A 14,742-nucleotide genomic window follows, 5' to 3' on the forward strand; every position below is an offset into this window, starting at 1 on the left:
GTGCAGCCTTATGAAAGGAATGTAAAAGCAAATGATGTATTAGAGACTCATTCTAAAAAGAGAAAGAACAACTTATCCTATGTGTTTCAAAGTAAGAACACTGTATGCTTGCACTTTATCATAAATGACCATGTTGAGTCATAGTTTCTTCTTGCCTGCAAATGAAGGATGTTGGCTCAAATAATCTTCAAAGTGTAGATGAGCATTTGATTAAATCCTGTTTGTTGTGAAAACAAAGTTCATTTACACTTTGACTGAATAACAACAAGGAGTTTGTTTTAATAATAAGACATTTAAGGACCTTGGTAGCCAGTACCAGTTGTATTTGCAAGTAGCTCCTCAGCTTTACTCTTTTTTTAAAAATAAACCTACAGTTATAGTTATTCATTTACTTTAAAAATTCTAAAGATGAAGAAAAGTAGCGTTTATACATATAAGTCCTCATATAAATTATAAAACTCAAGTTTATCTTAGAGAGTTCCATCCCCAGAAGAAGCATAAAGCACTTTTGTGGTACCTTCACCAGTGAATATTTGTGTCACATCGAATGTGAGAAATGCAACAAAGATGAGACTGAATCCAAAAACTGAAAGTCAACATTCTTCTAATACAGTCCCTTGTGATGAATATGCTCCATGGGCTTGTGTGATTTCCATGACAAGACTGAATTTCAAATAAAGGAAATATGAAGAAATTCACCAGTTCACTAGGTATAAGAAACGTCAGTGAACAGCAGAGTCAGCCCATTTGAGGTCAACAGTCTTTGGAAGACTACAAGCAGGGAGTTTAAAACTACAACAGCAAAATCAAATAACAGCAATGAGGTAAACTCCCCTAAAAAGGCCAAATAGGCTGAGTTGTCAGGAGAGAGTCCAATTGTACCTGACACCCAAATGTTTCTGTAGCCAGAGTCCAGCGAGCTGCATGGTAGAGGCAAATGTACTTGCTTTGGACCCTAAGCACATTTTATATTGTTTCGGATCTAAGTTGGGGTCACACTGAACAGGATGAAAAATATGGACAACTCCTACTTCCTGACTTCTGAAAGCCTTCAAACCAGATGTTATCACTTTAGTAAAGAGATCTACGTCCTCAAGTCCCCAGCCTTGAATCGAGGTATCAAATCCACCAGCAGTAAGTAGGTCACTTTTGTAAATACAGGTAATTCCAAATCCATACTCCCTCCAAAATCCAGTTCTTTTTGTGAAAACAAAACTACTGTCAGCTGGAGGGCTGCCTCCATATATTACTTTTGGATCGTATTGGCTGAAGATGATAGGGTAGTAAACCTGTTCTCCCTGAATAGTGTTATCTCTGCATCGCTGGAGGAAGTCTGATGTGAATACTAGATCAACATCACAGAACAGCAGCAAAGTGTCATTGTCAAAATGAGATGAGGCCATCTCAAGAGCCAGACCTCTAGAAAACTTTCCTGACATTGGAATCAGGGTTATATCTGCCTTGGGATACTTAATGCGGTATTCTTTCATTAGCTCTATGTGTTTGCTTGAGTCTGGGCCCGAATCAGAACTGAAGAGAATTATTGCCAACTTTACATTCTGCTTCGGAATCAGACAAGTCTTCTCAAAATTAACCATAAATCTTGAGAAAGTATCAAATCTCCCTGTGATAGGGACAAGAATATGTATTTTCTTGTCACTCTGTCCCCCAGTGTCTTTGGTGCCTCGGAATGACGAGGAAAAAATCTTTAAAGAATTTGAAAGGAAAGAGAAAGATTGAGTGTCACCGTTGGTGTCCTCCAGCAAGCTTTTTACATCCAGCTCCTCTGCTTCTTTGAAGAAAGGCTTGCTAAACAATTGCTGAAGATAAGCATGGCGTCTCACTGGAACAGTAACTTTCCTTCCTTTATGCCTTTTGTACAAAAGCAGTAAATCCAGGATGTACTCTACTCCATGCAGAGGGTCTACCCTGCGGTACCCATACTGTATTTCCTTGAAATCAATGAGTCTTCCTCTGGATCTGGAGTTCTCATTTATCATTTCCATGACCTGCATCACAGTATCATCCAGTGCAGCCCGCAGGACGCTGCTCAGGCTCTGTCGGGGTGGCTGGTTCTCCACCATTGAGTAAAGAAACTTTCCTGTCAGGAACTCCCACTCAATGACTTCATCCCTTTCACGTGGCTGGAAGTTATTGAAAGATGGCACCACTCCCAGTTGCTGATCTTCCTTATTTATTTCAGTGTTACTGAGCTTGCTCATCAGGACACTTTCTCGATGGAGCTGGATGGTCCGATGGCGCAGTTCGGAAATTTTGCGACTCAGTATGTAATTGTGCAGCCTATACTGGTAGGCAGGTCTTTTGTTTGGATGAAGTGTTATGGCTGTGTGGATCTTGCTGTTGTGAAGATCTTGAATGTAACCCTTGCGGTTGTGTTCATAGTTTTCGTGGAACAACTGCTGCATCTACAAAGAGAGAGAGAGAGGTGCAGGGGGAAAGATTAAGTTGAATGTCTTCTACCCAGAAAAAGGACTCACATTGGTACTAGTATCATTACGTATTCTTATAGACCATGGTTATTTTTAGGCATAGAATTTTAAAGCATTCAGTAGAAAATAGTTACATTGTTTTGGTTTGAGTTTCAGTAGTGTCCACAGTAAGCAAATATTGTCCACTGTCTAAAGAAAAGGTCAGTTATATTTGGTTTATCTTCATTTTGTTCGGCTGCAGAACTAAGGGAAATGCATAGGCATAGGTCTCTGGGTAATAGGAGTTCATAAGTGCTATGCATGAACCACTGACTTCACTTCCATCTAAACCCCAGTTAGCACAGATCCTTAATGGAAGGTTAGCAACGTCCACAATTTTTTAAAGAGCACCCTGTATTTGTGTCTATGGAGCAAAAAGCTGACTGTACTGATATATGCAAATATTTAGTGCTGCTTAACATTCAAAAACTGAATGACCTGAACAAAAAAAAAATTTCATGTTGACAGAGAATTCAATAATTGAAATAAAACCATTTTAATATACATTTTGTAAGATACACAAATAATAGAGTATGTCAATTAAGCAATTGATTGTGATAGTGATTTCCAATTTATTTCTATACCAAGAAAAGACATTCTACTTCTGTCAAATTAGTAATTGTGATAGAGTGAAGAGATATGTTTTGTGGCTGACAAGTCTAGTATCCAAAATATCTGGCCTTTATACTTTCTGTGCTGACTAAACATATCATGAATCTATCTTTGACTCAGTTTTCTCTCTAGAAGACAACTTAGCTCATTATTAATGTGATGAGTATTTATTCTTAAATGGGAAATCATATGGACTAGTAAAATACTAATATCATAAATATATTTAAAACCTGCTGCTCTTTGCTAACACCGACTAACTCCAGAGAATTTTTCCCCATGACTGGCAGACAAGGGAGAAAAGGCTCATTTTTTTAAATCTGAAAACAGATTGGTCTGTAACTAATACGTAAGGAAAATGTGCTAGTTAGATAGAAAATTGTTGTTCAAGAATGTGTTTTAAACTTGAGCTGTAATCAGATTCTGACATAGGTATCACAGTTTATCTTTTATACACTGAAGAAATCAGGAGAGGTTAGTCCTGATTGCACAGTATATCTGACTCAAATAATTTAGCTAATTTTACTTCAATTCTTTCAAGAACAGAAGTTTTGACACTGGAAGTAATATTAAGAATAGGGCAATAAAAGTAAAATAAAAAAACTCCACAACTCCTAACTAACTTCTGATAACTCCTAAGATAAGAATCACGAAAACTATGTAATATTCATTAGCATGTACAAGACATAAACATTGTCACATTTAGAAAAACAGAACTTCAATACAGAACTTCTGGACTGCCAGTCCCATTTCATTCAGACCTCAAATGCCTCTGCTTGAGCAAACATGGCTGCTATTATCACTCAGTTTAAAATTTTTGAAGTTAGTCATATAACATGTAGAAAAGCAACAGACACATTCTGATAAACACCTTAAGCTATGTTAAATTTGCCTCTAATATTAAAAACAGATACCTCTGTTATATTGAAGTGAAAATGAATGTGAAAAAAACCTACAATGTTACGACATTACTCATATATCCCTTATTCACAGAACCTACCTAAAGCTCTCTGAAAACATTTGGATGGTTCCCTTGTTATATGAGATGAGATGAGAGTTTGGCTGATTTCCTTATAATACATAGAATAGGAACCAACATCATCAGGCCTGTTAGTGTTTTAACTAGCAGTGCTGAAAAAACTGAAATATGGCTTTCTTGAGAATTAGAGATGGTCACAGGCAGGACAGATGGATTAGAGATTGAAAGGGAAAACAGTGTTTAGGAACAAGCAGGGTGATGGCATTTGCTCTTTGGAAAAACTATTTTCTCTTCTCACTCTACAATTTACATTTTGAATAAAGAAAAAAGAACAGCTGATCTGGCTAGATTTCCAGCTCTCCAGTTTTAAGTTGCACTTCCTTCCTGGTCTGCTTTACTTAAAATTGTATGCTGTGAGCTCTGCAAGGTGACACACTATGCTTTTGCATTGTCCACTTTCCCTGCAAAAAGCTGAAGGCATGATTTTTACATCTAGAATTTCACAGCAAAGACCCCTTAAAGGAAAATTAGGAAAATGTGTGATGTTGAAAACAAAAGAAAGAAGGGCAGGTGGTTTGTGTGACTTTCTCTTCTAAGCTGTCTAATGAAGAATGCTATTTGAGTAGAAATGAAACAACCATTAACTTTACCCATTTACAACCATTAACATTTAAAGTATGTGATTTTTCATACTTAAGTACATGAAAGTTTTATGTAAAGTAGTAAAATGGATTTTATCCAAAAGATTTGCAACAGATGACATATTGCTGCAAAGCTAAACACTGTCCTTCAATTGTGCAAATTCTTCTGTAACCCTTGACTTATTACAAAATCAGCTTTACAGAACATTCATTAGCATCACTTATTTAACAGAAATAAATTTATGTTGACATAAATACTGCATTTTTTACACATTCCAATTTCAGATGCCTGGGTTTATTTGATATGCTCCACTGAAAAAAAGGAGAGAAGATATACTCCATTATAATACTGATTTTAGTTTTGATAATCAACAACAGATTAAAAGTAGCAATGAAAAGAAATTCAATCAACTCAGTAATGCAAAACTATCACACATATGCAAAACTGTACTAATCCATTTTCAGGTATGTTACTGAAAACTCTTAATAGATCCTCATTTAGCGAAAACAGAACAAACCTGACACTGAAAGCATCAACACTTCCTGAAGACAGCCTGCTTTAATCTTGGCACAGAAATTTGTTCTTAATGTTGCAAGAAAAAATGTCTTATTACAATTCAACTTATTAACATCTAAATGAAAGCAATTCAATTTGATCCTAACTTTGCTTTGAAATTTCTAGGCAAGATGGTCAAGCCCAGAAGGCAAAGGGAAGGATGATTAAATTTCCCGGAAAATGGATTTGTGTGAAAGTCTGAATTGAAAAATGTAGTTATAAATTATTGCGCAAAAGAGGTGGGTTTAGGAAGTGGCAAGATTTATTAACTATAAATTAAAATTATTCAGCATGGTAAGAGTAAACCTTCCTGAAAAAGTTTTTATGATTTTGAATAGCAAGGTAATAAAATGCCAGATCAAATTCTATATAGATAAATGCAAAGTACATGAGAGGAACACAATCCTAACTCTGCCTGAAGAATGTGAAACTGTGTAAGCTGTTAGGACTCTGTCCTAACAATACCAGTCCACACAGTATACAATTCTGTGTAGGTGTCACACAGAGGTTCAGCAATGATGAAAAGAAAAGCAAATAGCACAAGGACAAGTCTAGAGTGAATCAGAAGCTTCATTACATGGTTGTGTCCATAGCACACCAGCATCTTGAGGACTGTGGCCAGGCACCTTGTCTGTACTGTTCCATCCGAAACTGATAATACAGAATTACAGAATGTTAAGGGTTGGTAGGGACCTTAAATATCATCTAGTTCCAACACCTCTGCCACGGGCAGAGATACCTTCCACTAAACCAGGTTGCTCAAAGTATTGTCCAACCTGGCCTTTAACAGTGTCCAGGTTGGGATATTCACAACCTCCATTGGAGAACCTGTTCGTGTCTCACCACCCTCACAGGAAAGAATTTCTTCCTAACCTGTAGCCTAAGTTTTTCCTCTTTTAGTTTGTACCTATTGCTCTTTGTTCTTTCAATACAATCCCTGAAGAGTTGCTCTCTGGCTTTTGTGTAGGCCTCCAGATAGTGGAAGTCTGCTGCAAGGTCTCCATGCAACTTTCTCTTCTCTGGAGTGAGCAGCCCCAACTTTCTCAGCCTTTATACCTCTTATCAACTTCATGTCCTCCTCTGCACTTGCTCTAAGAGTCCCACATCCTTCCTTTGTTGGGGGCACCAGAACTGGCACTCCAGTGGGGTCTCACCAGAGCAGAGCAGAGGGGCAGAATTCCCTCCCTCACCCTGCTGCCCACACTGCTCTGGATGCAGCCCAGGATCCCACTGGCTTTCTGGGCTGGAAGTGCCCATGGCCAGGTCATTTTGAGTTTGCCATCAACCATCATGTAAGTACAAAGGTACCAACCAAGGCTACCCAATGATTACACATTTGGATCATTAAATAAACAGACAACTAGGGCAAAAGAGAGAAATCCAAAGAGGGCCAACTCTGAGATCAATGGAGTCAGAGTAAATGAGAACCATAAGAAAAATTCATAGGAATGGTACCACGTCTTCTCACATAAAGATCTATGACACTTACAAGGATGCACTCAAGACTCAGATCTTAGTGGCACAGCAAGCTGCTGATGGTAAAATTTTGGATCACTTTAAAGAGTGAAGCAACAGCTTAGTGGGAAACTACAATCATTGCTATCCAGAAATCCTGCAGTTCCAGTTGAAGATATATCATAATATTACCTTATTTTCCTGTACCCCACCTCAGTTTCTTCTACCAATTACCCCAGAGAGAGAATATTTCGCCAAATGAACATTTACTTTGACATCATACAACCAATTTACGTTCACTGAAAGCAGTGAATGGGAGAATTTCTCTTCAATTCAATATAATACCTGGAGGTCCAACATTTTATCTGTTCACTTTGCATGACTTTGTGACTTTTCTGAATAGTTTGCTGTCTTCTGAATGGTTCTTACAGCACAACTAATACAAGAGTTGGCATGGACTTCTGCTTGCCTTTTTCCATGCCAGCTGAAACCAAAAGTTGGCAAGAAATACTAAAGATCTAATTATGCTCTGAGGAACTCTGAACTCCAAGCAGGAATTAAAAAAAATATAAGAAAGAAATCAGAATAAAGGCAATGTTTTATTATTGTAGCAGAAAAATACAATAGCTAACACACAAATGCAAAGTAATTTGCATTGCAAGTTCTGAAATCATTGTAATCACTGTGATTTACTGATGTAATAAAAAAGGAAGGTTCTTACTGCATATACACAAAAGCTCAAACCTACCAACTTTATTATTGCAAGACTATCACATATTAAAAAAAAGCAAATGGTGCTTTTTAAATTAACACTTTTTTTTTTTGAGCATTAACAATATTTAACAGAGAAGACATAAAAATTTTCCATTCACTCAAGCTGTTCTTAAATCCACGGGAGTGCTAAACTGTGCATTTTAACTAAACTGGACTTTTAATAAATGTAGAAATAAGATGAACAGGAATCACTCCTGGTCTTTCTTCCCTCTGCTCTTTAAAGTTTAGCTCTGCTAAAGATGAAGATTTATTCACTGCTGCCAGTGAGTTCAAGGGACATTTCATCTGTATGAAGTAGATACGTAAATCTACTGCATTTGAGATGATACTGTTTTGCTGAACAACAGGAAGTTGAGTGCTTAAAAAAATTCAGATTACTATAGGCACATTAGGATGGCCTCAATAATATGTATTATAATAAAATGCAAGACTAAGTTACAGTTAATCTAAGTTTCTGGACAAGAAGACAGATATGAGCAGGTCAGTTTTGATGCTCTGAGAAATACTATGAGCCTGGAGAAGATAAGGATTAAGACTGGAATCATGAAATGCATATGAACTAGATAACTGAGAAGCAATAACAAGCTATGTACAAGTGGGCAATTATCAGTTTGGAGGGAAGTTATTACAGAAACTTCTAAGGAACAAAATCATTCCTAGTGAAGCTGGCACAAAATCTTAGACACTGCTCATGGCACATAGCCAAGGACATTTTGACTAAATAAGAAGAGAATACAACCTATAAGAGCCAGTAAACTTGGAAATTAAGAAGTTGTGGGAATTAAGTCGTTATAATAAAACAACACATAAAATGCTATACCCATGGTAGTAAGAGGTATGTGACTAAGTATCTTAGGAAAACTGACTTTTTAAACTGGAAATAATTGGCATACAAAGAAAACATGAGAATATCATCAGACAATAAGGTGACAAGAAGACATTATTAAAATTCAGTGTGAATCCTCTACAGAAAAGGGACAAAAAACTTAGTTTTGTATCAGTCAGAATATTTCAGAAAGATGCAACAAACAATTTCACACAATTTTAGGCCTGCATTTTTATCAAATGCATGGGACAAATCAATGTAAAAGAAACTTGTCAGGACTTTTCTGATTTAGCTTGTAAATAGACAAATTAAAAAGCACTGGTATACAAGGACAGCAGCATGCATGGAAGGAAACAGAAAAATGTCTTAAATTATCCTGGGCATAATCTAAGTAACACAGTTGTGGAAAAGGCTGCATTTTAATATTCAGCAGATTTAAGGAAGGTAGGCTGACAGTCTTCCAGCCTCCTCAGGTTTGGACGGCCTGGTGTCACTAAGCCCCTTCTTTGGAACAAACCAGCCTTCAGAAGACAAGCACCAGGGTAAGGTGGAAGGGATGACAGGTTAAGAAGCTGGTAATAACAGTTCCAGTTACAATGAACAACAGCCCCCTATTCACTGCCAATCTTTCCACTAGGATGTGAAATGGAGATGGCTGACTCAGCAGTTTTGATGATCTCAGAGATCTGAGGTATAACTAAATTTTCTGTCATAGCTTAAGCTTCATGTAACTCAGTGATGTTCAGACTTGGGTTGCTCCTACATACTTGGTCACTGAGAGAGCTCAGCAGAGAAAAGCAGGTTCTGCTATCAGCGGGTTACACAGTGAGACACCAACAAATGCACTGGGACCAGCTACATGTTTACACCATGAGTCTTGGGAGCTGAACGTGCCCTCCATGGCATTAAACTAATAATAATAACAAACAGGGGTCTTCAGGCAGAGCCATCTGCAGTTTTGCCATTGTTTCCCTCATTACAGAAGGTGGTTTACCGCAGCAGCGTTGCCATCCAGGTGACAATCCTCAGCATGTACGTACTTTTGAACATCCTGGCAGTGCATGTGTGCTTCCTTAGGTAACAGCTGGATGCTAAAAACTTTTCTAAGGGCTAGAATTGTTCTCTGGCTTCCACACGTCAAGTAAAGAAGCAATCCACCCTCCTTGAAGCCAGGTCTCCCACAACATCAGGGCTATATTCCAAACTGGATCTTGCCAAGGTTCGTACCCTACCACAAAGGGTGCTTCAGCTCCCTTACAACCAAATACCCTTCCCAGCCATGTGTCATACAGTATGAAATAGACAAAGAATTTATTATTAAGTGGTATTTCACAAATTTAAAGAACATTAATCAAGAATTAATTCTTTCTTCATTTGTATCAAGCCACTAAAATACTCAGTTGTTAAAAGAACACACATTATTGTCTACTAGTTAGCTATAACATGCATCAAGTACACTCTGTAAGAAACCCTAGCTTTTTATGTACATGCTTTATAATTACAGAATTCATACTATATTTTAAAAACATTGTAAAATTTGACCACAAAAGTAATACATAATCTTTTATACCAACACATCTTCAGTGCAAGACCCTAAATCTTCCTGAAGGTTCATACACAGCAATGCACCCGAGCATTTACCAATATTTCTTCCTACAAAACCTACACTTTTTAAATATAGAGTTGAGAACAATGTTTAATCATTAACTTTAAGGAGCAAAAGAAGGAAGTTATTTTGCCAACCTCTTACCCTTAAGCATAGTCCTGAAGGTAGTTTACAATAATTATTGAACCATAAGACTAAAAAATGAATTTTTGTGTTAGCAAAATAAGAATTATTTAAGTCTTAGTGTGCCTATGGAATTATTTATTAAACTAAGTGAAAGTTACAATTAACTCTATTACATAACACATACATGCAAAGTGTGTAAGTACTTTTATTTTATAGTCTGTCCCTTTCTCACTATGTGACACATTTGGCCATATAGAGGCAGAAATATTAAATCTGTCAAATATTAGCCTTCAATGTACACAACAGAAAAACAGGAAAAGGTCTTTAAGGTTATATATTTAGACAGAAATATCAAGTTCTAATGTCTATGTTAAGGAAAAAATATGGAAAAGTTATTTGATGACTAATCATAATTTCTGAATTGTTTCTATGTGGTGTGACCTAAAGTATTTATATTTGATTGATGATAAACTTTTCTAAAGCATGGACTCATACATTTGTGTATCTGACTAAAGATTTGAATACTGTAATTATTCTCTGAAGTGCATGAATGCCACAAATGCTGATTCCACATATACAAATTCTATAGAAACTAGAAATTTTTCTTTTTTTGGGTACTTTGTGGGTAGTATCACAGTTGAACTAGCAACACACCCTACTTTACAGGATTACCCCAGAAGGAATTTTTACTTAGAAACTTCTCTTTTGTTACACCAACAATCATGTCCTTTTCACTCCTACTCAGTAGTGCTCAGATGTTTACATTTACCTTATCCCCAAAGCTTTCCCTCCTACAAAAAAACCCACACTTCTAAAGAAAACATCCAAATACTGACAGCTAGTGTGGTGAACACTTTTTAGCATGGATATACTCAGCACTCTTCACAGCATTACAGAAGAGAGTAGTTTAGCTTATGATAGTATGGAGATGCCTGGGAGTACTTCATTCACACTTGGCTAGAGCCATTCCTAAAAAAAGCCAGTGGTACTGTATCCTTTCTGGTTTTCACTTGTTGAGACAAATCCCCTTGTACGTATTTGAGAATCTTTGTCCATCCAGACCTATTTCACGCTAACCAAAGTTGAAGCCACAAAACTAACACCCTGTAATGGCCTGAGGCTGTGCTGCCTGCTTCACGCTATGACTTCACTCCTGTCATACCAGCTGAGACCAGTTCAGATGCCCAGTACCCCATGTGCACTCCTGGCACATGCCTGGCATGGGGAAGTAACCTGCTCCACTCAGAAACCTGCCACGTTCAACGCAGGAAACCTCTTACGCTGAACGAAGGACTGCGGAGATTTGGAGATATTCTTCTGCAGTGCAATATAACAAAATTAATGTCTCTAGAGCCTTTATGCTTCAAGCACTCTGAATGTGTAATCCTGAAACACTGGGAGAGGACAATTTCACAGAGCGAGAGAAAGCAGCCCTCTGCATGGCCCTGCCCCAGTAACAACAGTAGCTATAAAGAGTATGAGGCTCCTGTCTCATGAAAAATCCTTATACTGCAGTGATATTTTACAAGTTATAATTCTTCCTGCTGAGAGATGAGCATCCTGTAAACTACAGCAGTCTGACACAAAGGGTTCCCTGGTATTTATGACTTCCCTTAGAAAAATCAATCTTCCTGAAGAATCTGCGTGTGTCTGCCTTACTAAACCTGTCACCAACTACAGAAAATGTACATCTTACTTTGCTCATCAGGAGCTTAGAAGGACTTTCTAAAGAGAGTCCTAAGCATCCTTACTTTTGAAGTAATTCACCAATTCAAATGTTGAAGAAAAATTCAAGAAAAAGCCATTTTAAATTCTAATTATTCTCAAAAAAACCCACAAACTATTAAAAATCAAGCTTTAGGGCTACAAATACTGAGATCTAAGTGCTGACTTTAACTGCAGTTTTTTCTCTGCTTTCACAAGTTGGTCACATTTCTCTCCAAATGAAAAATTCTAAGTGAAACCAATAATCTGAGTTTACTATTCCCAGTATATTTATCATTATAGTCTACAAAAGGAAATGCTGTGACCTACTATCCATCAGTGAAGTCAATCATTGGGACACAAAAAGTTTTTCCTATTGTTTTAGGAGTCTTTAATAGTACTGTTATTTGAGACTAGAATTTGAGGCTAAAATGAAAGTAATAAATACTCTTCTCAAGCTGTTTTTATTGCTTTTTACCCTCAGTTTTACTTAAGTTTTCATACAATCATTTTGATACAAGACAGCAAAACCAAACAGCCTTATCCTTCCAAAAGTCCACAGTTATCTGGAAACAGAGCTTCACTTTCCGTAAGTACTAAAAGAAAAAATAGAATCATCTTTAAGTAGAGGATTTATCTATGCAAGCCATCTACCAAAAATGTTCTCCCTTTAAGTTTATGTCTCAATTATTTACAAAGAGCTACTTAATATAAACTACTTTTGCACAGTGATAAGCATTCTATTACATCTGTCTGTCACCCTCTAACACTTCTGTTTGCAAAAACATGAGGTTTTGGAGCTTATTAAGTAATGTTAATCCAGTGCGACCTGATGGAATTTTGATTTCCAGTCTTGAAACAGATCCTGCTTGAAGACCAAAGGACTGGACCAGATGATCTCTGTGACTTGTTAAGCTTATATTACCTCACAGCCTTACTCCATATTAATAAGTAAACTTATATTACAAAACATAATTTAGAAGGAACAGAGTGATAGCAATGCCTACTGTGGAATCAATATACAGAATCTGCACCTGACCTCCTCCAAAAGTATTTCACAAAAATACAAACTTTGGGAGACTGGAAACACTGACAATTCAGCATAATTTTTAGTCTGTATAATATGATCTATATTATACAGCATGTGTGCAGTGGCAAGCACATAGCATGATTCAAAATAATTTTAAGTAACTCAGCCTTAAAGAGATGCTACTTTTTCTGTTCATTTCTCCTTTTTTACCATTATTTTACAGTTAAGTTTTTCACTTACCTCTTTTCTTGGGAGTGTCTTACTCTTCTGCAGATTTGTGGAAAGTACACAGTACAGTAAAAAATAATAATTCTCTCGTGTTTAAGTGATACCCTTCCATTTATTCACATATCCTTTTTTTTTTTTTCCCACATGTTCTACATATGCTCAAAACACGTTCTCAATGACTGTATTTTACACATCCAGTTAAACAAAATTACACCAATGGCAGTTTCTTTAGCTGAACTTTCATGCAATTAAAAAGGCTGACTGATTTGCTAGTATCACACAGGTAATGCCATAAACAGTGCGGTACATCATCCTGTGGAGAATATAGTATCTCTTTTTAGCTAACAAGTCTGGATGCACACCTACCAGACAAATGACAAACAAGAATAGTCAATGCTTATTTCTTGGGCAAAGTAGAGCTGTTACAGTACTGCCTGAGGAGAAACATCAGTTTGCCAACATTGTCTGAAAAGCCCATGAAGGTGGAGAATAGAAGTTAGTAAGAAAGTAAGAAATTTCAAAAAGTCAAAATAGAAAGCATGACAAGAGGGAAGAGATGGGATGCTAACCTATCCTGGGGAGTGGTGAGGATCAATTAAATCACATGAACATTTGTTCAAATGTTCAAATCACATTTAAGAAGTTAGAAAGGTCAGATAAACTGGAAGGAACTTCTTGATCAGGAAATATATCTTGCCACATGCAAGATGCACAGAAGAATGCATCAGTGCATCAGCACATCTCTTCTTTGATACCAAAATACTTCTGAACAGTAAAGAAAACAAGGCAGAGTACTACTGCATACAGGCCTTGCTTTGTCAAGAACTGCATTTATAAAGGCAAGTGAATACTGATGGCTCTTACCACTATTACAACATAAGTCTTACTTACACCGACCTCTTCCCACTGGGAAATTAAGCCATATCAGGAATGTTCCCATAGTCAGAATAGGGGGATTTAACTTCAGGGGACCATAATGAAAAAGCACTAGGTTAATGAAAAAGGCCAATTTCCTAAAACAAAACAGAAGATCGGCCCAAAAGTGGCCAAGGACCGCTAGACAGAGCAACAGTGATCCCAGGCAGAAATACCAGAGGATGAAGTTTGCCATCCCTGGAACCAAATTTTGGTGAGTGAGTTTCTCAATGCAGAGTTTGTTCAGATCTCTCTTCTGAACAGATCTGCAGAGCAGAAACAGCAGAATGTTGCACTTGCCTTCACTGTGACTTGTCAGATATTTCTAGCGATATTTTCTCCCCAGTATAGGCACATCTGAAAGGAAGTCTTTCCATGTCTGAAATAATTGTAACTTCTAACAGTAAATCATATTACTAATTAAAATTACCTCAAGCACTGAAAAGAGAAAAACTGTTTAAATGCCTTGAAGTGAAGAAAAAATGAGACTGGTTCAGAAAAAAAATCCTGTAACTCCCTATATATTTCAACACAACATATAATTATGCCTGTAAAATTTTATTTCTTTTGAGGCACAGGCATGCAGCTTATTTTCTCTGCTAGTGTTTACCAGCTACAATTTTCTCTTTTCTTTCAATCTCAAGATGTTATCATTCCACAGCAAATACACTTCAGAAAACTGCTGGGTCTACCCTTTAAAGAAGCTTTTGAATCCTTTAATTATCCAAAGAAAAATTCAATAAATGCTTGTTTAGCCAATTGACTACAGATTTATATTCCAGCACTATCAGATAATGCTGAAAT

The 14,742-nt window shown here is 36.9% G+C and overlaps 1 protein-coding gene across 1 annotated transcript in view; it reads right to left on the minus strand.

Annotated features, from left to right (window-relative positions):
* Positions 1-249: 249 nt before the first annotated feature.
* CHSY3 (chondroitin sulfate synthase 3) overlaps positions 250-14,742 on the minus strand; it is a 140,696-nt gene continuing 126,203 nt past the window's right edge. Inside the window, exon 3 of the mRNA XM_064736443.1 lies at positions 250-2,426. Coding sequence (XP_064592513.1) covers positions 861-2,426 — 1,566 coding nt within the window. The 3' untranslated portion in view covers positions 250-860. The remainder of the gene's footprint in view (positions 2,427-14,742) is intronic.

The sequence above is a fragment of the Zonotrichia leucophrys genome, chromosome Z, assembly GCF_028769735.1.
Source record: "Zonotrichia leucophrys gambelii isolate GWCS_2022_RI chromosome Z, RI_Zleu_2.0, whole genome shotgun sequence".
Taxonomy (NCBI): Eukaryota; Metazoa; Chordata; class Aves; order Passeriformes; family Passerellidae; genus Zonotrichia; species Zonotrichia leucophrys.